Source organism: Athene cunicularia (genome assembly GCF_003259725.1).
Source record: "Athene cunicularia isolate RWA chromosome 1 unlocalized genomic scaffold, athCun1 chr1_part2, whole genome shotgun sequence".
Taxonomy (NCBI): Eukaryota; Metazoa; Chordata; class Aves; order Strigiformes; family Strigidae; genus Athene; species Athene cunicularia.
In genome coordinates this window covers 8050554-8077358 of record NW_020799092.1, presented here as the reverse complement: position 1 = coordinate 8077358, position 26805 = coordinate 8050554, and the positions used below count along the sequence as shown (strand labels likewise).

Below are 26805 nucleotides of genomic sequence, written 5' to 3'. Positions count from 1 at the left end.
TGATGAAAGAAAAATATATGGTTAGCCAAAGTTTCCTTTGTGAGGAGTCCCATGTATCTCAGTAAAAGTAAATATAAAGAAGTTATAACCAAATGGAATGTTCTTCAATAACCAGCCTGTTGTTTCCAGGCTACCTTTGATTTATACTGTTGATCCCAGACTCTCATGTAGTATTTAAGCATCCTAAGATGGGAATCAGAGGGAGAAGGAGAGCAATTAAATATTATTGTTCATCCTTTTCTATGGTTGTTATATAACTCTGCATGATGAGCCAACTAAGGAGGCTATCAATTCTTCCTATGTTTAATGTCTCCAGTTGTGTAATTATAGCTCTGTCAGGCCTCCCAGCCTACTGTTTTCAGATTATCTTTTACAGTAGGAGCAACAATGTGTATTCCAGAAAGGGGAAGAAGTAATACTATGAATCTAGCTTTAAAAATTTTGGCAGACAGAATTGCTTTCAAGGAAAAAAAATTTGAACTGAAGGGAAAGAAAAAAATATTGATTATCTGCCACGTCCCCTGTACCTAATTCAATCACACCACAGGTCACAGAGAAAAGAACATTTCATGGCTTGAAGGGTAGGCGAGGGGAAATGACACTGGAATTGCCCTGTGGCAGATTCTGCAGTTACAAAATCTGTAACTTATTCCTCACAGTCTGGGACATCACCTCTAGATTTCTGTAGTCACATATTTGCAAAAATCCCCCTAAATCTCTGTTTAAGTTTAATTCTGTATTCTTCCAGCCACTAAACTGATAAGACATGGTCCTTTTACAGCTTCAAATGATTTGGGAAAAAATAATAGAGCTTCCACATTCTTTCCCTCAGTCAGTTCTGTATCCAGTGGTTCTCCCTTAAGAGGTCAAAGAATGTGGTTTGGGGGTCTTTGTTTTGGTTTCATTTGTGTTTTCTTTACAGTGGGCCAGTGTGTTATACTCTTCCTGTCAATTAAAAACCAAAACCATAAAAGAAAACAAACAAATAAAAAAAATAAACAGCAGGATTCTTTCTTTGTCTTGCTTCATCACAGATTATAGGAATTTGGGCCAGTGAAGTCAATTAGCAAATGTTTTTGTAGGTAGTGATTGCTCTTCCAATTAAGACAATGTTGCATGCTTTTTTCTTTCAGAACACTTTATTTTCAAATTTTTTTTCAAGTTCAGCTGGGGCTAGGCTGCTTTAAAAAGCTGTCTTCTGCCTTGAAAGTCATCTCATCACTTAGATGTGAGGCTGTGAGGAGAAATTTGGAGCCTGAGAGGCCTAGTGGATCTGTCCAGAGAAGTCATAGGCTTCATGATAAGAGCCAATGCTACATCCCTACAAACAGTTGACATTTGATGAGTGTCATTTTGGAAAAAAATGATAAATACAATTTGCTTGCCCTACAGAAGTATTTGGCCTCTTCTGGTGCACAGCTATAGCCTTCAGGCTGAAAGCATGCACCTGTCCTGTTGTAGAGGACTGGCATTTGTTCCCCACATCCAGACACATGCACCCTATTTTCTTTCAGTGAGTTTCTCTTGGATCAGTGACCAATGTCTTCAGGGTCTGTGAATGGGATTTTTTTTCAGGTGCAGTGTGCATTTCAGTTGGCTAGAGCATGAAGTGCTTCACCACCCCAGCCTTCTGAGAAGCTCCTCCAGTGCCCAAAGGCTTACTGGGTATCTGCTTTGGCAACTGCAGCAGAGGAGTCAAGGACACTGATTTTTCGTTTACACTAAGAGCTACTGGCTCTTGTAAAGAGGCATTAAAAGACAATATAAATTTAACTTATTTCAAGTCAACTTTTAAGCCTCTTTGTACCATCAGAATACAATGAAGAAATCTTTTATATATAAATAAAGTGAATAGGCCTCAGCACTGAAGGAAGTCCAGCTTTGGAGTGTCTGCATTGTAAATATTTTTGCTTAATACAATACTGAGTGCCTCACAAATAGAATTTCAGACAGCAGGTAGATGCTGTTTTCATCAGATTTTGGGCTATCTCAGTATCACATACTTCTTGCTGCAGCTCCTGACTTCTTAAGATCTGCTGTTAAAGCTTTTTACTGTGTTTACTCTCTGGTTTTGCAGCACTGACTCCTGGAACAGCTCAATTCTGATGACAATCACAAAGAGCAGGTCTTTCTCCACCTCTTATGCCATGTCTTCTACCAACCACCTGAATGCCAAAAGGCAGAGCCGGCAAGGTGAGTGGGCTTTGTGGCTCTGTTGGGCTCAATTAGCTGCTTCCCTGTGATTAGCACAAACAGCTGCTTTTGATCTCCGTCCAATCTGTATATTTTCATATTTTTCCATCAATATAAACATAGTTATTTCCTTTCTTTAAAAAACTCCAGTGGCTTAAAATAGTATAGCTCATAGTGATGCCGTTGTAAATGTTTTAACTTTTATGATTTATAGAGGTTAGTCATGACATGATGTGACAAGTGTGATACTAAATTGTGTTGTGATTTATATCCATGTAATTCCCTTGACTACAGCAGGGCTAAGAACAGTGTTTTCTATAACATCTGTTAGATTAACTGTCTGTGTATATTGCCTGACAGAGATTTCCTGAAGCACAACCTACGTAATGCCATTCAGAGCTGTAGGCAGCAACTGACCCATTTTATACAAACATATCCAAGTCATTATACCTCAGAGATCTGTCTCTGTATATTTATTATTGACAAAGTCCAGGTAGTTCTGACTGATTTTTAGAGATGAGAAACATGCGGCTTTTTACTCAACTTTTGGGACCTTTAAAAAAATTACTCTTGTTTTAACTGAGACAAAGAAATTGAGAAGGTGACTTCTTAATTGATAATGAAACATGCAGTATGACAGTCATGAAGCAGTCTTAATCCACACTAATGTGGATTCCTGTACAAATGCAGGATAAAGAAAGTTTACCCATGCTTTAACTTGCAATTCAAAATGATCACAAGGTCTTCCTTTTTTAAATCAGTCCGTTGGGGTTTTTTTTTTTTCCAAACATGGAATAATGTTGAGATAGTGTTACTCAGAGATACTGACCACTCAGACATCAGGTGAAAATTGATAGATGCCTGAGGCTTGACATAGGAAAAGTCAGAGAATCCCAATTTAGATGGGTTTGAAGATACGCTGCACAATTATTCTGCATATCTAACACTGTCATATTGCATATCCTTTTCAGACTGAAGACCTTATTTAATCTCCTCTTGTACAGAAGCTGCTTTGTTATACATATACATACACTTTGTTATATATATATATATATATATATATATATAGTGAAGATTAAGTAACACAATATTATCTTAAAAGGTAATAGGCACATAGGCAAAAGAATAAAATTGAACCTGGAAAATAATGGAGATATAGTACCAAGAATCCAGGAATTTGTTTTAGAACAAACCAAATCCAATTTAGACTTGTGATTTTCAAAGATTAACCCATTAACTTGAAAGGGGAAGTGCATGTGTATTATATTTTATACTTGGGAAACAAGACTTATCAACCTCATCAGTCAGTTTTACATTTAGCCTCTTTTATTTCCAGAAAGTGTTAATAATCATCTCTTTTGCCCAAATGCATGAGCTCTCCCATGATGAAGGAAGAGGTCCATTCCATCACAAGCAATTCCTAGGAGCACTGATTGACAGGAGTAAAAATTTTGGCTCACCATTTTATGAAGAAGGTTGATATTTTGATGTTTTACATTGTTTACACTCATACATTTTTAATTATGATTTGGTTTTGTGTTTCAACTAAGGAATTGCTTCCATTTGCACTAATTAATACAAATTGAACTTTTACATATTAGCTCCATTGGCAATATATAATAATTCTTATAAGTTGATCACTGATCTAGCTAAATCTGTAAATGTAAAAAATGTGTCTTTAATTATGCATGAGAATATTAGCATTTAAAAATACTGCTAGCTATACCTATTTTGGCAAAATTCTGAGGTAAACTCAAGTGTTTTCATATGTAATTTCACATCACATTGAAGTTACTGGGTTTTTTCTTCAACACTGCACATGTATAAAAGTTCTGGAGGACCTAAGCAGATGGATGTGCTTCAAAAAATGTGCCCCATATTATTCTTCTTCTCTTATCTTGATTGTTCAAAATTTCTTACTATAGCAAGACACATTTTCTCTCACTTTTGCCAATAAATAGTTAAATGATGGACTACTGAAAATAAGTTTTTGTTTTTCTGGCATATTTATTTTTGGTTACCTACCCTGGCAAATTACTCTTTAAACAAAAAACAATCAAACATACTTCAAGAGACAGGAGCCCAAACTAGCAGTAGAAAGCCAGCTGTGATTAGAAACATTGTGAAAATTGCTGTTTAATTCAGAGAACTTGCTTTAAACTGTTGAAAGGTGACCATATATATTGTATTCTCTGACAGTCATGAAGATTATTTGGTAACATATAGCTCAATCCCCTATGCAACAACAGACTGCAAAATTTTTTTAAGACATATTTTTGTTGGATGTCATGGCCATCTGATAACTTTTTAATTGCTCTGGTGTTTCTGATCTCAAGACTAACATAATATCCTAGTTGTAATCATTTAATTAGGACAGTAATACATACCACATGTTTGCTGAAGAAATACCCTAATCAAAATTTAGGAGATGTTTGCTATCTCAAAATTACAGTGTAGTAACTGTCAGAGATTATTTTTATCTCTTGGATTGTCAACAGTAAATCATATTTTAACCTTAGTTAAATTGTTATCCAGAAAGTTGTTATCAGGAAAAAACACTGGAACTGTACACATATATCCTGTAAGGTTAGTATTTCATAAACTTAGATCAACATGTTGCCTTATTCTAAGATAATTTTTCTGTCTGAAATGAATTTAGATAGCTTGCACAATTCAAACATAAAACCAGTTAAAGTTCCGCTATATCATTTGGCTTTGAAGATCAACATGGTAAATTAACTGGGTCTAAGTTCCTACAAACTTTAGAACAGGAGGTAAGTGAATTTACATGCATTCCTTATAAAATAGATTATGTCTACTACTCTGTGCTTTATTGTGAATGGGACCTTTTTGTCTCAGACTAGAAAACACAAAGTGGATTCAAAAAGAAGGCAGCACTTTTTCTCAAACACTGGACTGGCTAATGCATTTTATCTTAGCAGTGGTGCTTCGATAGAATAAGGGACAGAGAAAACCACATCTTGCTAGTGTTAGCGTATGTGGATATCGGCAGTTTCTGACACACTAGCTCAGGATGTGTGTGGTACAGGTAATGGTCACAAGTGTCCCATAGTGAGCAACAGATATTGAAAACTAAACTCAAGCTACACAAGATCAAGACCAAAATCTGTGAGGAATGCAGTAATAGCATCATAAGCACAATATTTTATACTCATATAATTTATGACTACTAAAGATTGCTTTTTGGGTTTATTGCTAGTCTTTACACATGTAGAAATTCAAATTTGCTGGGAATGTGTGTAAGCCTTTCCTGTCCCTGCTTTACAGATGGAGACAGTGAAGCAAAGAGAAACTGCAGATGGGTCTAGGAGCTGCATATTTGGATTTTGATGTATCTGTCACTACATCATCTTGATACCAATAGTCATGCCACTAACATGTGCCTTTCACTTCATGCCTGCAAGTTAGTGCATTCTGCTCAGCAGGGAGAATATGCTTCATATTTTGAGCCAGATCTTCAGCAGGTAGAAGTGGCCGATATTAATGGAGCTTTATCTCTCTGTGACAGTCATGCACTTGGCTCAGAGTGAAGGAGAGCTTTCTCTTATTTTTCCATTTGGAAGCTATGCTGGTACCTGCGCATCTCAAGAGGAGTATTTCTGCACAGTGAACTCATGCAACCATCTGCTACTTCTGTTAATTGACAAGACTCTTTTCTCTTGCCAGGTATCCCGCCAAATATTTCACCTCTTATGTCCCCATGCCATTCACCGATTCAGGGGACACCTGCCACAAGTCCTACTGGAAAAACATCTTCTGTATCATTTCCAGACTCTTCAGATACTAACACCAAGCAAGGCTTAAAGCCGCATAAAGTCTTAACTTCTACTCAGAGTGCACCTAGCCTGTCAGACCCTATTATCAGCCCCTCTGTCATCTGCAGCAGGTAAGATAGTAATTTGACATGCATTGGAATCATTTCACGTTGTTCTCATGAACAAACTCTTCTGGCACCCATAAAAGTTTTTATGATCTGCTGCAGTATTGTGTACTGATACTTTACCATATCTAAGCAGTTCTTAGTCTATGAATAATTGTGTAGACTGATGCTGCAAAGTGCTTTTAAAGTGCAAGGTGGTCAGCTGTGTTTATACTCATGTCAGATGCAGTCTGATTCATAAATAAATTCTTTGTCAGTCTTTGATCTTGCAGATCCCGAAATTGGATTTCATGTTAAAAACCTGTGTCTCTCATGCCATGCCCTTAACCTGAACAGTCATTTTGAGGTCACAGGCCAAGTCTTTAAGAGCTGACACCTGATGTTTGATAGAAAAATCTGACTGCTAGAGTTTAAAAGCCTTCTGATAAAGGTATGCCAACAATGCTTGAAGAGTACATAATTTTGAGCATTCTCAGAAGGAATGGGTCCTGTCTTCCTTAGGCAGAGTCAGATTATGTAGATTAGTCAGATTGGGATTTTCTTCAGAAATCAACTGCAGTCGAGTTTTTTACACTTTCAAGTAGCCCGTTATTAGATTATGCAGACCTGCTCTGCAAAATCAGCATTTTGGAAAGAAATTTTTTCTGCTTATCTTCTCACAAAGAATTCAGTTGCCCAATTAGATTACTGGAGTCTGCAATATGTAATCCAGTTCAGAATAGTGGAAAACACTGGTACTTAGAAGCCTGTTCCAGTGCAGTTTCAAGGTTACCTTAGTCACTGGATGTTACTTTTGATCACAGTAGTGAGTGATTTGTGATTACTGGCTATCCAGTGGACAGCACGTCATCTGAGTCAGGGTTAAGTGTTATTGAGTTTGACTCTCTTTGGAAATAGTTTTTCGTTTCTAGCTTCAGTCATGTGACTTTGGATCTGTCTTGATATGTGTGCAGGGCTAGGAAGTGGGTGTGAGAAAGTCAAAATTAAGATTGCAGGTTTGATCAAGGGAGTCATCCTCACTGGAGTACAGACTAGGATCCTTACAGGCTTTTAAGACAAATTTAGGTGACTAAATAGAAACTAAGTGCTTTTAAAAGTTTTCCAAAGGTGTATTGCAAAACTGGGACTTGTACTTACGCACTGGAAATGAAAACTACATTACACATAAGAAATATACCATCAAACTGTGCCTTTATTACTACTTCAGCAAAATATTATTACTTTAAGTGGTAACAATTATGATTGGAAACCCAATTAAAAAAAAGTTAACAGTTACATAAAAATGTCAGAAAAAAATTATCAACATAAGGTTGTTGTAGGCACTAATGAAACATATTTTCTTGATATGTTTAGACTTCAAAGTGGTTATTGGTAAAATGCTCATTAGTTTTTATGTGGCTACTGTCTTATGTGATCTATGTAGGTTGCATTGCATATTTAGATTCTTAATTTCCTTGTTTTCAAAAGTTTTAGCATTTATAAGCATGACAAATAGTTACATTGTTGACTTTGTTGTTGATTTGTTGAAATAAACACATTATTTAAAAACACATTACTTAAAATATTATAGTGTATTGACTGTTAATAGAATGGGCATCCAGTATTACTAACAGTCACTGTTCCTTTAACATCCATTTAAAAATCATAAGCACTGTCTGAAATGTTGGGGTTTCAACCCCAAGCCCCAAATTAAGGTTGACATATGGTGATTCCCACAGCCCTTCATAAAGGGGGGGTGAGTTACCCCTAAGCTTCCCTCCAGGGTGGTGCCGGCCTTGCAGGGAGAGCCATTAGGTAAATGAGCCCCAGGTGTCCCACATGAAGTAAGCAAAGGTCAGGTGTCCCACTTGGGGATAAAAGCTGGGACCCCTTGCAGGAAGGGGCAGTGTCTGTCTGTGAGGTGGATGCACTTTGCAGAGTTTCCTGTTGGGGAAGGACCTCCTGCCTCCCTGGGACTGGGCTCCAGTCAGGTCTGGCTTTTGTAAGTGTGAGCTGTGTAGAGATTCAGTATGTGGCTTCCTTGGTCTCATGTGTTTGGTTTGTTGACTCAGTTGTCTCCTGTCTCTTCTATGGGAAACTGCATTTCACTGTTTATTCCACCCATTGTTGGTTGTGGGGTGTTGTTGTTGGGGTCAGTGGGATTGCTGTCAATTATGTATAATCTGACTGACTTGTTTGTACCCCCAGTGCTCACCCATGTACTGACCCTTTTGTATCAATTTGGTTATTGGTTCATCTTTATGCTGGCTGTGTCCTTTATGCTAGGCCTAAGAATTGATAAAACACTGTTTCATTTCTATATTTGTGTATAGAGATGTTGTATCCACACATATAAACTGAACCAACAGCATATAAATTATATATCGCTTAGTAACACAACTTGAAAAAGTAGAACTTGCAAAAAACACAACATGAAAAAACAACAAAAACACCAAAGAAATTAAATGGCTAAAACAATCTGAGTTAAATTAACAAACATTGGAAATAAATCTTTTAAAGTTCTTACACTGTAGAGTGCTGGTCTTCATGATATGCAACCCCCTGCATTTACTGATAAAAAACGTGCCTCGCAAGGAAATAATACTAAACCAGCAAGCCTCTGCCATCACCAAACCAATCCCTCCCACAACAACAAAAGAAGAAATAAACTCTTGGTGGGGTCAGTGCTTTAAATCAAATTCACCCAGGCTGTGACATCAAGACAGTAGCTTTACTGTACTTTATTTTTACCTACAAAGTGAAATGTGGTAGGACAGCAGAGTTTGAAAACTGCATTAAATAAGAACATATACCAGACAATGCTGTTAAAGTAACTTGTAAGTAATCATTTTTAATTTTGTTTAGTGGGTGAGGCAGGTATCCTGTGGAAAAAGTCAAACAATCCTGTGATTAAGAAGTATATTATAATGCCTGTGCATGCAGAGGATTGAGTTAAAGCTGCATGGGCACATTTACTTCTGACATAGAGCAGATTTTAAGTGTTGTTATTGGTAGCTCTGTAATTTTTTTATATAGTGTTTTATGTGGACCATGCATATTAGTGTGAGTTTGCTTTGTTCTGGAGATAAAGTATGCTCTTAATGACACAAAAGCCTTGTAGCATTACAACTAATCAAAGGATCTCTTTCTCTTTTATGTTTCAACTTGTTAGCATTGACCTTATGGAAACCACAAGGAATGTGGGAGAGAGAAATTAATAAATGTTTTTCATCTTATTTATAAACCTGAGTGATAAGACTTGCTTGTTTGGCTATGAACTGCAAGTGTCTTTGTATATAGATTTGTGTTTTTATTTAAAGTTCTGTCAGGAATTCATTATGTTTGCAGGGCATATCAAGCTCCAGAATATGTTTTGGATGACCCCCATCAAAAGCCATCTGGCATAGGATTTCAGTCATTTTTATATGGTGAACTTACATTGGTGCAAAGTTTCGAGTACCAAGTTTGACCAATCAAAATAATTTCATAATAGTTGCTTTGAAAAAGCTGTTACATATGAGATATGCCACAAAATACTGACTTGAAAAAGAGAAAGAAATGTTAAAATGTCAGTTTTTCATGGACAGATTTGATATAATGGTGCTAAATGACGCTTCAGATTTGTTATGTTCTTTCGTGTTTTCATGATATGTCATTGATCCTTCAGGTCCAAGATTCAATCATATTGAGACATTTTAATTTGAAATGTTCCAGCTGGTATTGAATTCATGTTTAGGTCTTAGAGGGAATCACACTCAAGGAATAAAGCATTTTAATGGAAGGGAAGAGCCATTCATTTGGAAAGACTATGATATTGTGATCCCTCCCACGTCTTTCTGTTGTGAGAATGTTGAAGCAAACTCTATCTTCTAGTTTCATTGCTAAATGTCTGGATGCCAGACCACTCACTTCATGTTCCATCCAAAACACCCCCTTATTTCTGATGTACTTGGTAGGTTGTCACTGAATTAATGGCAAAATACCTTTTTCCTCCTTAAGAGGAACATAAGTTCTAAACAAGAAAAGGAGAGTAAAGCTACATTATGACTGTGTTCAAATTAAATTATATAAGATTGTATGGCACTCAGACACATTTTCATCATTTTCATTCATGTTTATAGGAGTACTGTAGTACAAAACCAGGGGAATTTTGTACTGATAAACTTAGAGAATAAAAAATTTATTTTAGAAAAAAAATCACATGGTATAGGTTTACTGTTGACAATACAAAATTAATGGTGGTGGCCAGTTGATCCAAGGTCCTTTTGTATTTTTGTCTTTTTACATTCCTTATTTCCAATAAAACTTCAACTCTCTCTTGTAATTTTGTCTGGAGAATATACCATGTACCGTAGCTTATACTGTATGACATAATTTTACACTGTCAACAGGCAATCATTTTACATAAAACTGTCCAGTGCACAAGGTTCTTTATATTGTGCATGTTTCTTGATGTATTTCAGCTGTGGAAGACCCTATAACCAAATAGAAGCTGGTCATGGGACACTAGATAGGAGTGATGGTACCACACACACCCTGAACAGAGCAGGTAATTCTTTGTCCATCAAAAACTCCTCATCCCTTAAAATTCAATAATCATTCACTGAAAGGGCAGATATGCTTGTCTGTCATAAAAGGAGAACATATGTAGGTGAGACCATACAAATTGTCTTTGAATGTCTTTCCATTTTATATGTACAATGTGTGTGAAATGCTAGTGGAGAACAGAGTTAAAAATATAAAGGAAATAAGGTTTCTCTCATCTAACCTAGTCAGCTCAAATAATGATCCTCTGAATTTTTCTCACTCTTCAGTCCTCAATCCCATTTTTTACACTCTGCAGGTTATATGCTTTAATGCCTTTGGACAGATTATCCGACTTTGGACCCAGCCAAGCAGCACATATATATTATGAGTCAGAGATGCTGTTGCTATTATTCAGAAGGGCACAGGATGACTTTCATGCAATCCTTGCTGTTCACACAACAAGCTTTGTGACTTGTGTTTTAGATGATCCTGCGCAAGCCACTTCTGACTATGAAACCAACAACAGTGACAGCAGTGATATCCTACAAAACGATGATGAGACAGATTGTTCTAAAGAACAGAAGGGATCCATCTGTAGGACATACACGCCTGAGACCATCATTCTGCATCCTTTGATACCACCTGAGGTAGCTTGTTTAAATTCCACTTGCACAACAGATTGAGTATATACTGACACTGGGGGGGAGGGGAACAACAAAAAACCCCCAACAAACAAACCAACCAAGCCAACTGAAAAACCCAACCTTCCACAAAATAAACCCTAGGGCTGTCTAAAGATCGTGACCATGGTTTTAAGCAACAATTGCAGCAGGTTTCTACCTTGCAGTAGGAGGATTGACTTTCAAGAATTAAAAGGAACCATTGAAATATGTGAGAGCTGCTAAGCACTGGCCATTTGTTAAACACTAACCATCTATTTTGATGAAGTTTATGCATCTGGTGTTAGGCATTTCTGAAATGTTTGGCTTCTGTGCTAGCATTGCCTTTAAGGGGAATGGATTGGAAGGAAGAGAAATTACCTTCTCAGACTAGCAACATGATTTATATATGTGTCTTCTTTTTCAGCCACTTCAGCTTCTCAGTGGTGTTGAAATCTTGGCTAATATATACAGTGGTACTTATTTTTAAATAAATTAACAGTTGTCTGAGGGTGCTGCATGATACTATTGTTGGTGTATGTCTTGAACATAAAAACAGTGCAGTATGGTGAACAAGTGCTGTTCTTGTGACTACTGTATTCAGCTGTAAGCTTGATTGAGATGTAAAGGGAAAGCTTTGTTTAGTTAAATTTTCCGCAGCCTGAATTAATATTTGAATTAATAAATTTACATTGGCATAAAGTTTTGAAAACTTTACTGTGATCTGTTGATTTGGAGTTGGACATGCTGAGAGGAGGCATTTTCCTTGAGATACTTTGGCATTTACTTTTCTACAGTTTCTTAGTAATAATGCAATTCAATGAAGTATACAGGGAGAAATGCAAAAGGAGGGGCACAACCCATGTTTTATTTGCAAACCTTGAAAAACAGCTAGGTTTCAGCTTAAGAAGTACAAGTCTTCACATGGACTGATCTCCATTAGCCATGCTAAATTGTAATGAATGGGTCCTGATGCGGAAGTAGAAACTGAGCACTTTTCCCTCTATACTGCAGCAGATTTTACAATGAAGATGACCCTTGGACAATGAAGAACTCCCTTGGAGATGAATGAATGATTCCCCTGAATGAATGAATTAATGTGTCTCATGGATAAGTTCAGAGACTGATGTTTCATATAAAGAATTTCCTATTCATTCAAGTGAAACAAATTATAATGGAGAGTGACTAGCTACAGGGCTGGTAGAAATGGGGACATCTCTGCTGAGCTGAGCAAAGTACCACAGACTTACAGATCACACTACTGTGACTTTAGTTTTTAAGAACATGAGATGAGATGCTTCATGGAACTAAAATTCATCTTTTTTTCTGATTTCTTCCATAGGACAAGGCTGTACTTGCTCCTGAGCCTCTAGTTATGGACAACTTGGATCCCCTGATGGAGCAGCTAAATAGCTGGAACTTCCCAATCTTTGATTTGGTGGAAAAAATTGGAAAGAAATGTGGTCGGATTCTCAGTCAGGTGAGCAGGATATCTTGTCTGAAATGACTGGCTAAATTATTGACAGATTTAGACAACTACTGTTAAGACCCATTGTCCCTGTGAGTTCATCATCCAATGAATTGTGATCCCTGCCACCTAATTCAAAGCTGACAATATGAATTCTGTCTCATTACATTGCTTACTTTTAAATTTCTTTATTTTAAATTTTAAAATGTGAAAAAGACCACACACCTATTTTGTCTGTTCCTCTCTGCCAATGAGTTTACGTAAACCTTTCATTCTCTTCTATCTGCAGGAGGTCCTGCCACCCCTTACCGAGTTTTTTGTGAAAGAGTTCTCATGGGGTTCAGCATGGGATGACTGAACAGCAAATATATTCAGTTGATGCAGGAAATACAGATCTTTGGCCCTTTTTTGTATTGGAGATTTTAGACAGGATGTGCAAGAAAGCAAGGTTTAGGAAGTGGGAGAAAAAGTAGTCCTTGCTTTATTCCCTCACTGTTAAAGAGTCAGCACTTCAATAGCAAATTCATATCATTATTACATAGGGAAGACTGATTTACTATGAATCAAGATGTGGGAGCTTTCTTTCAACTATCAGTTTTCCATTCCCTCCTCTAAGTTGAATGCAGGTACTGACACAGCCCATCTCTACCCAGCACGGTTAGTGTCACTTCAATAATAACTTTCTTGGCTGAACTTTCTTCTGTTATGCCCCTTTTCCTGGCACACTGACTTTCTTATGAAGTATTGAGGTTTATGAAACGGTAAAGACAAATTATTTAGTGATAGAAGGGAAAAAACCCCAAGAGAATCTGAGTGTTGTAGTATCACTTTACAAGTCATTATGTAGACATGAGTGCTGGAAAGAAGAAATTATGTTAATTGGTATGATGTAGTACAATTAACACCCCCACAAACACAGGGGTTAGTCTGTCAGGCAGATCTCAGTGCAACAAACTCCAGAGAATGCTGTATCAAATCTTGGTCCCTTGGTGGTTAACTATTACTCAGCTAGATTCAGTTATCCAGTGGTCAACCAGGAAAACCACGGCATGATTTCAAATTTATTCTGTGGTCTGCCTTTTTATTGTTCTGTAGCTTGGCAAGTAACATCTATGTTTAGCCAGCCTTCCAGCTCTCCAGGTTAATTTTAGAGAAATAAGCAAACTATGGCTGCATGTCGATTCTGATATAAATTCAGTGGTGATCACTGAGACACTTGTGCACTAGACAGTAAGCGTGTGATTAAAATTCTACATCATATTGGTCATGTTTTCTAATAGCATAGGATGATAATAGAATGGTAAATGAAACATAAGAAAAAACAGAATTTATTTCTAATGGCACAAACAACAGTTTGGATGAGCCAAAATTTGTTATAGATTTTAAGCACTTTACCAAATTGCATGGAGTTCTGTACCTCTCAGGACAATTCCACCTATGCCTCCCTCAATTTGCACTTAAGCTCCACACTCTGCTTTTCAACATGTGCTTTTTTGTACAGGTTCTGAGAATGTAATCCATTTCACAGTGTGTCTTGGTTTAAATGTAAATGAGGCCTGTGAAATAAAATAGAGAAGCTTTAATAAATATTTGTAACCAGAATTCAGCAATTTCTGTAACAGATGTTTATAATAACTCCCACTCCCTAAGAGCAGAAAGTTCAACCTTGTTCATAAAATATAGATCCTTTAGTTTTCCCCCACCTACTCAGATGTTTCTAACAAAAGTATTTTCAGAAATAAGAGAACTAAAATAAATTTTTCTGCAGCTGAAGGTGTTGGCTTTTTCTTGTACAATTTTAAAATTCTGGGATATTATAAACAAAGGAAAATAAAAGCTCTAATGATTTATTCTCTGTATTTTGCCATTAAATGGACTCATCCATTACCAGTAAATTAACAAGCTGAATTAACTATGTTTGCTTTGCTAGGTTAAATTTATGAGATGGAACAAAGCAGAGTTGACACGTGCCTCTAGGGAAGCGTTCAGTTTCTAAAGCAAATGCTGGCTTAGCATCTTTAAAACTGCTTGAGATGTCTGTTTCTTCTTTTTGGAATGTTAAATTGATTTAGACATATAAAAAGACTCCAAACCAGTCAGTGGCCATAAAAGGATCTGTGCAAAGTACAGTGGTAAGCACTCTAAATGTGACACTAAAAAATATGCATGATAGGGGTTAGAGAGGAATTTACATACCAATCTCATTTCAGAAAGGAACAGCAAGACCTCCTCCAACTGAGTTGATGCTTCACAACAGGCTAGATAACAGGTTAGATAATTATCGTCTTCAATCACACTTAAGACTCTTCCTACAGCTCCTATAAAATGAAAACCTGAGGAAGAGAAACTCATTTGACATGGAAAGCAAACAAAATTTTAAAAAATAAGCTAAAGTCAGGGTCTCTCTCTCTAGCTTTGATTACTGGGCCCATAGAGACAAGAAACGCTGGTGGTTCTCCTGTGCTCTCAGTACATCAGCAGTGTCAAAGTGGGGTAGCATCATTGCAGTATGTGTGAGTTGGTCCCTGGGTGGTGCCAAGAGGAATGTTTGTCCATCACCCATGGCTTCTGCATTGATGTTAGCCATCATCCATGGCTTCTGCAGAGAGAAACTGCAGCCTTTATATGCAGAAGTGGGAGAAATCAGCCCTTGGGGGTTGTGATATTCCTGGAATCGTCACAGCAGCCCTTGTGAGGAGTTGTGTTTGTCAGAGCCAGAGACCGGGTGCTGACAACTTGAAAGAAACACACATTTGACAAAAGCAAAGACAAAAATGAGTGCAAGAGGGTTGGATACCTGCAAACAATGAGTAGGGAACCACTAACCTAAACTTTTCACTGTGCCATGTGCTCCAACAAGAGGCATTTATGTGTGCCTGCAACACCCAGGAGAGGAGCTACGTGTGAATATCAAACGCCATTTCTAGAACAGCTTCCATTAGGAATCATTCAGGAGAAGTGCTTGCCCTTCTTCAGGCAGCACTGCCAGAAGTATCTGAGTTATAAATGATTCATTCAAGCATTGGCAATTGTTGCAGAGACAAGCAGAAAATGGAGGCTGGAGGGAAGAGGCAGCATGGAGCACCTGGCAGCTGTCGGAGTTTCCCTGGACTTTTTCCTGACAGCGGGAACTGCACCACGGCTGCGAGGGCACCATGCTCACCCCCTGGGATTGTAACTCCCAGGGAGGTTATGAAGCAGCATGTGGTTTGAGAAGGAAGAATTTTAAGACAGAGCAATGAATGAACAAAACTGCACAGTTGTTTTTTAGTTAGTTGACTTTCTGGAAGACATCAATGCTGTTTTTCCCTCTTTCTGACCTGCCCTTACCCCTTCCTTTTCCCCATTTGCTAAGAAAAAGAGAAAGAAAGACGACGTTACAAAAATGTCCAGATAAGTAGGTTGGCTGTTTATGCTTTCTGATGAACACAGAGAATAATGCCATTTTACTCCCAGTCGTGGGAAAGAGCTGTCACTCACATCCACCACAGTCAGCTTTGCTTCTTTTCAACTGCTGTGGAATTTCCAGCCCTCCAAAATCCAAGGGGAGTAAAAACATGCTTTTATGACATGCTTTATTTGAGATACCTGTCCAGTATTGGCCATCTAGCCCAGTAAGGTTTGGTCCTGCAGAATAATATTTCTTTATGCTGCTTCTTTTTATACAGAGATACTTTGCTGGGAAATGTGAAGCTTACTATTCAATGGTCTACGATGAGTATAAAATACCTCATCTCTCCCTAGGTGAAAGTTTAGATCCTGACTGATTTACTTCAGCCATAATTCCAGATAGATAAACAGAATTCTATGCAGTTTCTAATCAGAATTGTTCATAAAGTCAGTCTCTTCGTTTTGCCCTGTACAGGCCCTACCTTTTATTCTAAGCTCACGTCTTCCAGAGCACTCTAAGTCAGTAGCTCCTTTGCTGTAAAGAACTTTTTACTTTATGTGCAACAGCCATGGCCACAAATAGAAATTACTACCAGCAGTGATTATTCTGACTGCATTGCTAGTGGCACTTACACAGTTACGGTAGGAACAGAAGTAAGAGCTGGAGCCACCAGCAGAACCCCAACTGTCAGATATGTGTCATTAGAGGTGCATTCCAGGTAGTATCAGACGCCACACTTAACCTGCCTCTTCATCATCACTGCCTGTTGCAGTGCTTTGCCAGAGTTAGTTCGCATGCCATTTCCTGGTAGGAAATTATAGGGGGGGAGGCAGGGACAGAGGGAAGATCATTAATGCTGCAAATTCATATAGCTTTTGATTATTATTACTGTAAAAATCCACAGTGGCAGGACATTTGAAGTTTATGTTCATTAAACTTTAGTGCAGTTCACAGGTCCCAATTTATATACACAATATATAGAAACAAACGTGTGTGGATAACAGTTTGATTTAAATTCAGATAAAACAGGAAACATAATAAAAAATTCTTATCAGTATAGCACTCATTGTTCCAAATGTGCTTCAAATTTCTTAGCTCTAGGCAGATCATTACCAGACAGATGGCATCAAAAGGACAGAATTTAGCTAACAGCAAAATAACAGTGAAAGACGTTAAAAGATCAGGCAGTGATTTTACCATGTCCCATTGTTCTGTATGTCAAGTTCAAACTTACCTTCAGAAGTGTCCATTTTGCAGCAGCTGTCTACATTTCTGAGCACTCATCTTTCCTGAACACGCCCTCACTCATCCATCACATTCTCCCTTCCAGTATATCCTCCCCTGGAAGTCTACAGTCATCTTTACATGCAGGAACACTTGGAGCAGCTCTTCTTGCTAAGCCTTTTGCTGCTTCTGAAATCTTGTTGAAGTCACTTTTGCCATTTCACTTCTACAATGGGGGAGAGGGAAAGGAGATAATGCATAGGATCCTAATGGTTCTCTCCTTTTGTTATTCCTTCATTTTTTCCCCACTTTTTCTGTGAATTGATTTGATTCATGGACTCTCCTTGGAGAAGTTTTTGGGGAAATTTTCCCCAAGACACCAAAGACCTCTGGATATCATCCTTTATGTGTATACGTTCCTAAGGTGCTTGCAAAATTTGGAGGATCCATTTGCTCAAAAGGAAGAGAAGAACATCTGGAAGGGTGTAATGAAGGAGTGAGGAGAACTGTTTGGTACTAATAATAGCTTGTCTGTTTGGCTATGTAGCCAAGTCCCTGTGGAAATGCAAATAGCTGCAGCTATGGTGGGATCTGATGTACTTGAGAAAATACCATCTGGAAAGCAAGTTTTCAGGGGGTAATACAACAGAATGATTTTTATACCTAATTTTTAGAGGGTTTTTTGTCTATTTAGTAGCATGGTGGTTTTGTTTTTTCAGGTATCATACAGGCTTTTTGAAGACATGGGGCTGTTTGAAACCTTTAAAATACCAGTGAAGGAATTTATGAACTACTTTCATGCCTTGGAATGTGGATATCGAGAGATACCTTGTAAGTAAAAATTCCCAGCAGATAACAATGCTTCCTTAAAGTTTGGGGTATTTTCCATATACTTTGTTATTTAAGCCTTTCTTCTCTCATTATAACAGCTGGGTGTTTTTTCTTCTGCTACATCATGATGAAATAGATGGCTCTCTATTCAAAGGCTGGTGCTGAACAACAGCCTATTGTCTTTTTTTCATTGCATTGAATGTTTCATGTTATTTCATAGCAATTCATGGCAAATTCTGTGCAAGCCTGAAACCATATAAAACTACTATAGGTACAAAGAACTGTTCTCTGATGATGGAAGTGTACTCCAGTGCCTCAGTTGGATTTTATTGAAACATTCCCCCCCAAAGTATTTACTAATGCAAATCAAATTACCAAACTGCTTCAACTGCAAAAGACTTTTTTTCCTGAAGGAGAGGGAGCTATTACCCCCTTTAGCTGGTAGATAACCTGACTTTTGAGGAATATAGGACACCTACCTCCCAGAAATATGTCTGAAACATTGGTTTAATAAGTCATACAGTCTCTCTCTCAAAATACTAAATACCAATTGGAACAACTATGGTGGGAGGGATTGAAGGAAAGCTACCTCAAAATGCCTCCCAGACAGGTGGTTTGGACCAAAAACACCTGTGAGAGACCAAATTTCAAATCTTTCCTTGTGTTTGAACCTGATCAAGGATGTGAAGCAGCAGATTGTATGAGGGGCTTATAGGTGGATGTCCAAAAGTTTGTCTGTCCTACTAGAGCCATTCCTCTTTGAAACATTGAACTATTCACAGAGTCTCAGGAATTTTTGCGAATCTTAGCCCGTCATTTCCTTCATTTTTCTTAAGTGTGTTTCATTTCACTAAAGCAGAATATTTTATCTAATACAAAATTTACCTTCCAGTTTTTAATTTCAGTGAAGGGGTAAAAGGCAAAACAACTTGTTTGGACTTAACCACTTCTTTCTTCTGGTTGCTGAACTGACAAATGGGTTACACCAAACTAATGGTGACTATCCTCCTGGTCGGATTAAATCAGTACAAGTTTCACAAGAGGTTAATCTGGCCTTTATTCTCGAGAAAAGCATTAGACCCCATATACAGGGCCATGCTCTAGGTTTTGCATGAGTTGATTAGTGGCTCAGGAAAGATGTTTTTAGTACTTTGAGGAAGGCAGAGGAGAGGAGACTCCTTCCTTATTTTACTTTCCTCTTTCTAAAAATAACCGTTTATGTGCTGCTTACTGTTTTGCTGTTAAAAATTTCAGCTAGCCATCACTAGCAAGTATTTAAAATGAAGGTCACAGAGAAGACAATGGAGAGCAAGAGAGGAAATCAAGGAGTAAATTAAAGGGCCAAGTGGAATGATATCATGCTCAAATTTAATGAGCAAGCAAAGTGATTGCAAATTGTGAATATAATAAACCTTTCAGTGTTACACCTGTCTGCCCTTGGCAGGCAGGATTCTGCTGATTTTTGATCCTGAAAAAATAGGCAGTTGCCTCAAGCACAGGAGTGTATGGTCAGCAATATGGTGAGCCCTCCTCTGCCAGAGCCAGGAAAATGCAGGCTGGCAGCTGCTGCCCTGCTTGATGGTAGAGGTTAGAAACGTGGCTCAGCGGTGCTGTGACATGCGGAAACAAACTCTACAACTCAGAGTTATAAAACAGGTATGTTTATTCTGGCCAGGGTGCAAGTGGATTTCTCCACAAAGCTTGCACACCGTCTCTGGCAAGTAGCCAAATATTTATTACACCAAAGCATACATATTCATTAGGAAAGGCCAGGTTATTACAATTAGTTTGGGGAATGTGTGATTATTATAAATATTTCTCGGAACTCAGTTGCATAGTCTGAGCATGTGTAGTAGAAATAAGGTGATCGTCTTTGGTGGTCAAGGGAGGAAGCAAGTGGTCTTCTTCACGGTGTTCACTCATTCCGGGACATGCCCTGTGAAGCAAAGTCCAGGTGTCTTCTTCCTAAATTGGCCAGATCATCCTCCCTAGATAACATCTCTGAGTCCTTTTGTTCAAGTTTGCCTACATACCCATTGAGGGCTTTGAGTCTCCTATCAGTGAGTTATCCTTTTAATTCATACCCCAGGGCTACCTGCTACTTTCTTAGCACAGCCAATCCCCAAACTATCTGGTAAGCTACACTGAATCCACAAAACAGTCTGGGCAAGCAGGATTCTTAGGCAATGTTCAGAAATCATCATATCACAGAATCATCTAGGACAGAAAAGACCTTGAAGGTCATCTAGTCCAACTAGTTAACCTAACATTGAGAGTTCTCAACTACAGCAGATCCCTCAGCACTATGTTGACCCTACTCTTGATGTTGACCCTGCTCCAGGGATGGGGACTCCACCACCTCCCTGGGCAGCCCATTCCAATGCTTAACATCCTTTTCTGTAAAGAAATGCTTCCTAATATACAGACTAAACCTTCCCTGGCACAACTTGAGGCCATTACTTCTTATCCTATCATTACTTGCTTAAAGAGACTCATCCCCAGCTCTCTGCACCCTCCTTTCAGGTAGCTGTAGAGGGTGATGAGGTCTCCCCTCAGCCTCCTCTTCTCCAAACTAAACACCCCCAGTTCCCTCAGCCGCTCCTCATACGACCTGTGCTCCAGACCCTGCACCAGCTCCGTTGCCCTTCTCTGGACACGCTCGAGTCATTCAATGTCCTTTTTGTAGTGAGGGACCCAAAACTGAACACAGGAATCGAGGTGCAGCCTCACCAGTGCCAAATACAGGGGTCAGATCCCTTCCCTGTCCCTGCTGGCCACGCTATTGCTGACACAAGCCAGGATGCCATTGGCCTTCTTGGCCCCCTGGGCACACTGCTGGCTCCTGTTCAGCTGGCTGTCAATCAACCCCCCCAGGTCCCTCTCTGACTGGCAGCTCTCCAGCCACTCCTCCCCAAGCCTGTAGCGCTGCTGGGGGTTGTTGTGGCCCAAGTGCAGCCCCCAGCATTTGGCCTTATTGAAACTCCCCCAGTTGGCCTCAGCCCATGGCTCCAGCCTGTCCAGGTCTCTCTGCAGAGCCTCCCTACCCTCGAGCAGACCAACACTCCCACCCAACTGGGTGTCATCTGCAAACTGACTGAGGGTGCACTCGATCCCCTCGTCTAGATCATCAATAAAGATGTTAAACAGGAGTGGCCCCAACACCGAGCCCTGGGGGACACCAGTCGTGACCGGCCGCCAACTGGATTTAACTCCATTCACCACAACTCTTTGGGCTCGCCCATCCAGCCAGTTTTTTACCCAGCAAAGCGTGTGCCCATCCAAGCTGTGAGCAGCCAGTTTTGCCAGGAGAATGATGTGTCAAAGGCCTTACTAATGTCAAGGTAGACAATATCCACAACCTTTCCCTCATTCCAGTAAGCAGGTCGTCCTGTTGTAGAAGGAGATCAGGTTTGTCAAGCAGGACCTGCCTTTCATAAACGCATGCTGACTGGGTCTCATCATTTGGTTTTCCCACATGTGTTGTGTGATGGTACTCAGGATGAGCTGCTCCATCAGCTTCCCAGGCACCAAAGTCAAGCTGACAAGCCTGTAATTTCCCACATCATCCTTCCAACCCTTTTTGTATGTGGGCATCACTCTGGTGGCCAATTTCCAATCTGTCAGGACCTCCCCAGTCAGCCAGGACTGCTGGTAAATGATGGAAAGCAGCTTGGTGAGCACCCCAGCCAGCTCCTTCAGCACCCTCGGGTGTATCCCATCCGGTCCCATAGACTTGTGTGTGTCTGTGTGATGCAGCAGGTCACTGACTGTCTCCTCCTGGATTGTGGGGGGGTCGTTCTCCCAGTCTCAGTCTTCTGGCTGAGGAGGCTATTAAAGACTGAGGTAAAGATAAGGCATTAAGCACCTCAGCCTTTTCCTCATCATTTGCTGCCATGTTTCCTCCTGTGTGTAGCAGGGGATGGAGACTCTCCCTGGTCTTTCTTTTGCTGCTCATATACTTATAGAAACATTTCTTGTTGTCCTTGATTGCTGAAGCCAGATTAATTTCTAGCTGGGCTTTAGACCTCCTGATTTCTGCCCTGCATAGCCTCACAGCATCTTTGTAATCACTGTGAGTGGCTAGCCCCTTCTTCCAAAGGCTGTAAACTCTCCTTTTCTCCCTGAGTTGCAGACAAAGCTCCCTTTTCAGCCAGGGTGGTCTTCTCTGTGGCCAGCTTCTCTTAGAGCACCTGGTGACTGCCTGCTCCTGAGCCATTAACACTTCCTTCTTAGAGAGTGCCCAGCCTTCCTGGACCCCTGTACCCTTCAGGACCATCTCCCAAGGGATCCTTTCAAGCAGGTGCCGAAGCAAGACAAAGTCAGCCCTTTGGATGTCCAGGATGGCAGTTCTACTTAGCTTTCTCCTGGCCTCTCTAAGAATAGAGAACTCATTTTTTATTTTGTGATTGCTGTGCCCTAGTTGGCCTCCAACTGCCACATCATCCGTCAATATGTTGCTATAAGTAAATAATTTGCAAGGAAAGTGGGCATTTCTCTGTATCAGCTGGCCTGGAGGGGGCAGGTGGCTCTTCCCAGCAGAAGCAGGCATTATCCATCCCCTTGCAGGGGCAAGAGGGCAAATATGGCTCTCCAGGGTGCTTTATCCACCCCAGGTCTCCTCCTTCCTTCCTCCTATCCCATAGAAGGAGCAGCCTTAGGGTGAAGTTCAACCTCAGTGCTGAGAAACGTTCCATCAGCGGCACACTGCCTATCTTTAGGACGCAGCAGGTATAAAACCAGGTTGCTTACACATCTTGCTGCCAGTCCCTTCTACTCCCCCAGAGTATAGAGGTTTTTTTCACCACTAATGAATTAAATCAACTTTTTGCTGCTTAAGAAGCAAATCCAACTGCTTATTAAAGAGGGCTTCTGGACTTGTTTATTGGTATTTTTTCCTAATGAAGGATACATATAATCTCCAGTGTTATCCTGATTCTTTACCATTATCTTCATAATATAACCTAGTTCTTCACCTGTTCCCATCAAGCCTGTAGCAGAAGTTGGTTTCCATTGAGAGACACAAGACTGGTTGGCATTACCAAGGTGTGTCCAGCTAAGATGACTGATTACCTAGAGATGTAGCCAATTACTGTGAGTATTAGAGATGGGGAAGACCCAGCAGTGCAGTCCTGTGTTTTTGTGCTTTGTTCTCTGAAATGTGTCTTTCCAGACCTGTGGCAGCAGTAATATAGCCACAGGTTATCATTCACATTAGCGGATCTATTTGTGTTTAGCTCATCACTGCAGAAGATACCTGTGCTCTGCCCAAAATTAGCCTCAATCACAAGCTGAAATGCATGTTATTCAGTGGTTTAACCTCTGAGGTAAGCTTTAGTCCTGGTGCAGAAAAGCCTTACTCCTCTTCCAACATTATGGTCGCATTTTGTTAGTGTATGTTTTGATGATGCTTTGTGCTGAATGAACATGCGATTCTTTCTCAGCCAGTTGTGTTGTTGATTGTGGGGTAGTTTATCTGGCCTTGAAGGATTTGGTGATACGAGCCTTGGGGTGACTTTTATCTCTCATTTCTGCAAAGAGAGCTTGTAGTAAGCCAGATTGTGGAATCCAGGGCCTGAACTCTTTATCTCTGGCCAGAAAACTGCAGAAAGAATGTGGTTTAACTGTGTAATATCCACGTATCCTGAGTTTGATTTTTTTTGCAGCACATCTAGCACAGCACCTAAATTTGCTCAAGTAGGGTCAGGTAAATGTTACTTGCCCTGTGTTTTTAGAAGCTAGGTGAAATCAGGCTACTGAAGTGGATGAGATTTTCCTACTAATTTAATTTGAAACAGAGGTTACCAGTGCATATTTACCTGATGGTATTTAACGAGCTAAAGGCAACCACGGGAGTAAAGGATTGGAGCAGGTAGCACAGGTCAGGCTCCTTGTTTAACATTTTCTTTGCAACATTGCAGATCCCACTGCTTCTCTGCTGTTTTTTCTTTCTTGACTGGTAGGAGACATATCACTGAATGTGCTTCAACTTTAGTAAAAGATAAACTGAGCATTTACAAAATACAACTGGTTTTAACGCCTGTGATAGTGTTTGGTTTGTCTCTGCTCATTTGGCTGCCGTGCAGTACCCACTAGATGGTGCTGATTTCCCTGTCAGAAATATGCTTCATGTTTAATAGCAGAGTCATTTTCTTTGTATCACAGACCACAACAGAATTCATGCAACTGATGTTCTACATGCCGTTTGGTACCTTACTACTCAGCCCATCCCAGGACTCCCAACTGTCATTAATGATCACGGGTCAGCAAGCGATTCAGGTATGTTTAAATGTGCAAGTATATATGTTGTATTTTTAAAGTTTTTGTTACGAAATTTTCTGCAAGACAACAATTGAGTATTGCACGCAGTACTCGTTGACTTTTAAGTTCAGTAGCACCTTGGATGTTGAAGGTGTTCAGGTATGTTTGTGTAACTTTGAAGAGAATGGAATTGGTCCTCCAAAACCTAATACTTTACATTTAACGATCTGTGAATGCAAGCCTTTGTGGTCATATGTAACAGATAATTGTTAGCATTTGATTTTTACAATAGCTTTTCTCCTAGGGAAACCGTATTAGTAGTGCTTTTCAATGCTGCTTCAGAAGCAGTGTAGACTTTTAAATCCTCAAACCCTGCATTGTTTTGCTGTTATAAAACTTCTAGGGCATGCAGGTAGTGCCATGCACTTGCCACTGCTTGGCTGTGGTGAAGTGTTGCTTTGCCTTTCCTAACTGTCTCCGAAGAAGGAGACTTGTTACCATTTTGCAGCTAGTTTGCAAGACCACTCATCTGCTGGTTTATGATTGCTCCTTACAGGAAGCTGTTCTTATTGCATCTTTATATTTTCTCCAGCTTCAGCTGTAGCAACTAGAAGACCTGTCTGTATTTTGTGAGAGCTCTGAGGGAGTTACTGGAAAAACAGGAGTTTGTTATGCAGAAACCACTTCCATTTCTGCTTTTCTTGGTGGTTCTGCTTTTCTTGGTTTGTGTGGCACATATATATAATTTGTGAAACTCTTCAGGATTGTGTGCGTTATTGCACTGGATCACGTGCATAGTATCAGAAAGCACTGAGGTTGGGATGTGTTTACTCTTATGTATTGTAAATTTGCTCCTTCTCTTATTGCTTTGTTACTTCTATCTGTTTCAGTAAGTCACTGAAAAAGTGGTGAGGATTTTTTTTTTAGATGTATTTATTTCTGCTCAGATTCTGACAGTGGAATCACTCACGGCCATATGGGTTATGTGTTTTCGAAGACATACACACCTACAGATGACAGCTACGGATGCCTAGCTGGCAACATCCCTGCCCTTGAATTAATGGCTCTTTATGTAGCTGCAGCCATGCATGATTATGATCATCCAGGAAGGACCAATGCCTTTTTGGTAGCAACAAGTGCTCCTCAGGTAAATAAATCTCAACCAGCATTGTTGTTAAATTTGGAAGGTCTTTGGTAACAGCTTCTCCTTGCCAGTGGTGCCTGTGGTTTCCATTAAGCACAAGTCTACCAAATATTTTGAAACAGCTTATCAGAGTGACAGAAATAATCACTTTGCTTGGGGATTATCAGTAAGAGTCTTCTTGCACACCCTCAGTACCCTCTAGTTAGTAGAGCTGTTAAGAAAGGTACTGATAAAATGACTCAGTGAAGGAGAGGCTAATGATCTGCTGACTGATAGAGAATCTGTAACTGTGAAATAAGGGAAGAATTATTCTACTCAGTAAGGCACAGAGGATTAAAATAAAATAAAAATACAACTGTATAGTTGAGAGTGTGCCATGCAAATTTATGTGCGATCATAACTTATTTTTCATTGTTCCTGTGGAATATGAGCAGCTGCAGTCTTTTATGAATGTATTTTTACACTATGCATCTATCAGGGCAGGGGAGCAGAGTGTGGTGTAAAATAATCTCAGTTTTATAAACAAAGAATTGAGACTTACCTAAGTTTACACAGAACTTGCTGCCAATGCTGGGAGTTGAATTCAGCACTTCTGAGTCACTGTTTATTGGCTTAATTATGAGATCATGTTTCTTTACTTTACATCACTGACCTAACTGGCTTCAGCATACTGTGCTGAAAAGTATTTCTGTGAACAAAAGAAAAAAAGATAGCTTAATGGTGAGAAGTCAGGTAGGGATGCAGGAATTCTAGATTTACTCCCCAACTTGGATCCAGACTTCCTCTCTCACCAAGAGCAAGTCACCTGAACTTGCTCTATATCAGTTTCTGTCTATAAACTGATAGTAATACTTTTCATCCTTGCCACATCTTTCTGTGATCGAGAACTTTGATACCAGGTAGACATATGCTGTCCTTAAATCTGTTTTTAAGAAATTGAGTGCTCTAGCTTTGTGTTTGTAAAAATCGACAAAGTAAGTTAGATGATTAGCCTTAATGTATTGTCCCTATGGGAAAAATTCAAATTCTTCTTGTTACTTTTGGGGGTTTTGGCTTTGGTCTGTTGTTTGTTTGGTGTTTTTTTGTTTGGGGTGTTTTGTGGTTTTTGTTTTTTTTAATCTGGTATCATCTGAAATTTGCAGAACTTGTATTTGACATCTAGTTTTTTTCCCTTTCATGACTAGCTATATCAGCTTCTGGTAATGATAAAGTGCTGTTGTCTTAAAAATC

General features: G+C 39.5%; 1 protein-coding gene across 1 annotated transcript in view; it reads left to right on the top strand.

The window, feature by feature from the left end:
• The window catches only part of PDE3A (phosphodiesterase 3A), a 107775-nt gene that overhangs the window by 70680 nt on the left and 10290 nt on the right, over positions 1–26805 (top strand). Inside the window, exons 5-12 of the mRNA XM_026863425.1 lie at positions 2078–2193; positions 5881–6100; positions 10537–10622; positions 11084–11247; positions 12602–12739; positions 18062–18173; positions 24336–24449; positions 25379–25578. Coding sequence (XP_026719226.1) covers positions 2078–2193; positions 5881–6100; positions 10537–10622; positions 11084–11247; positions 12602–12739; positions 18062–18173; positions 24336–24449; positions 25379–25578 — 1150 coding nt within the window. The remainder of the gene's footprint in view (positions 1–2077; positions 2194–5880; positions 6101–10536; positions 10623–11083; positions 11248–12601; positions 12740–18061; positions 18174–24335; positions 24450–25378; positions 25579–26805) is intronic.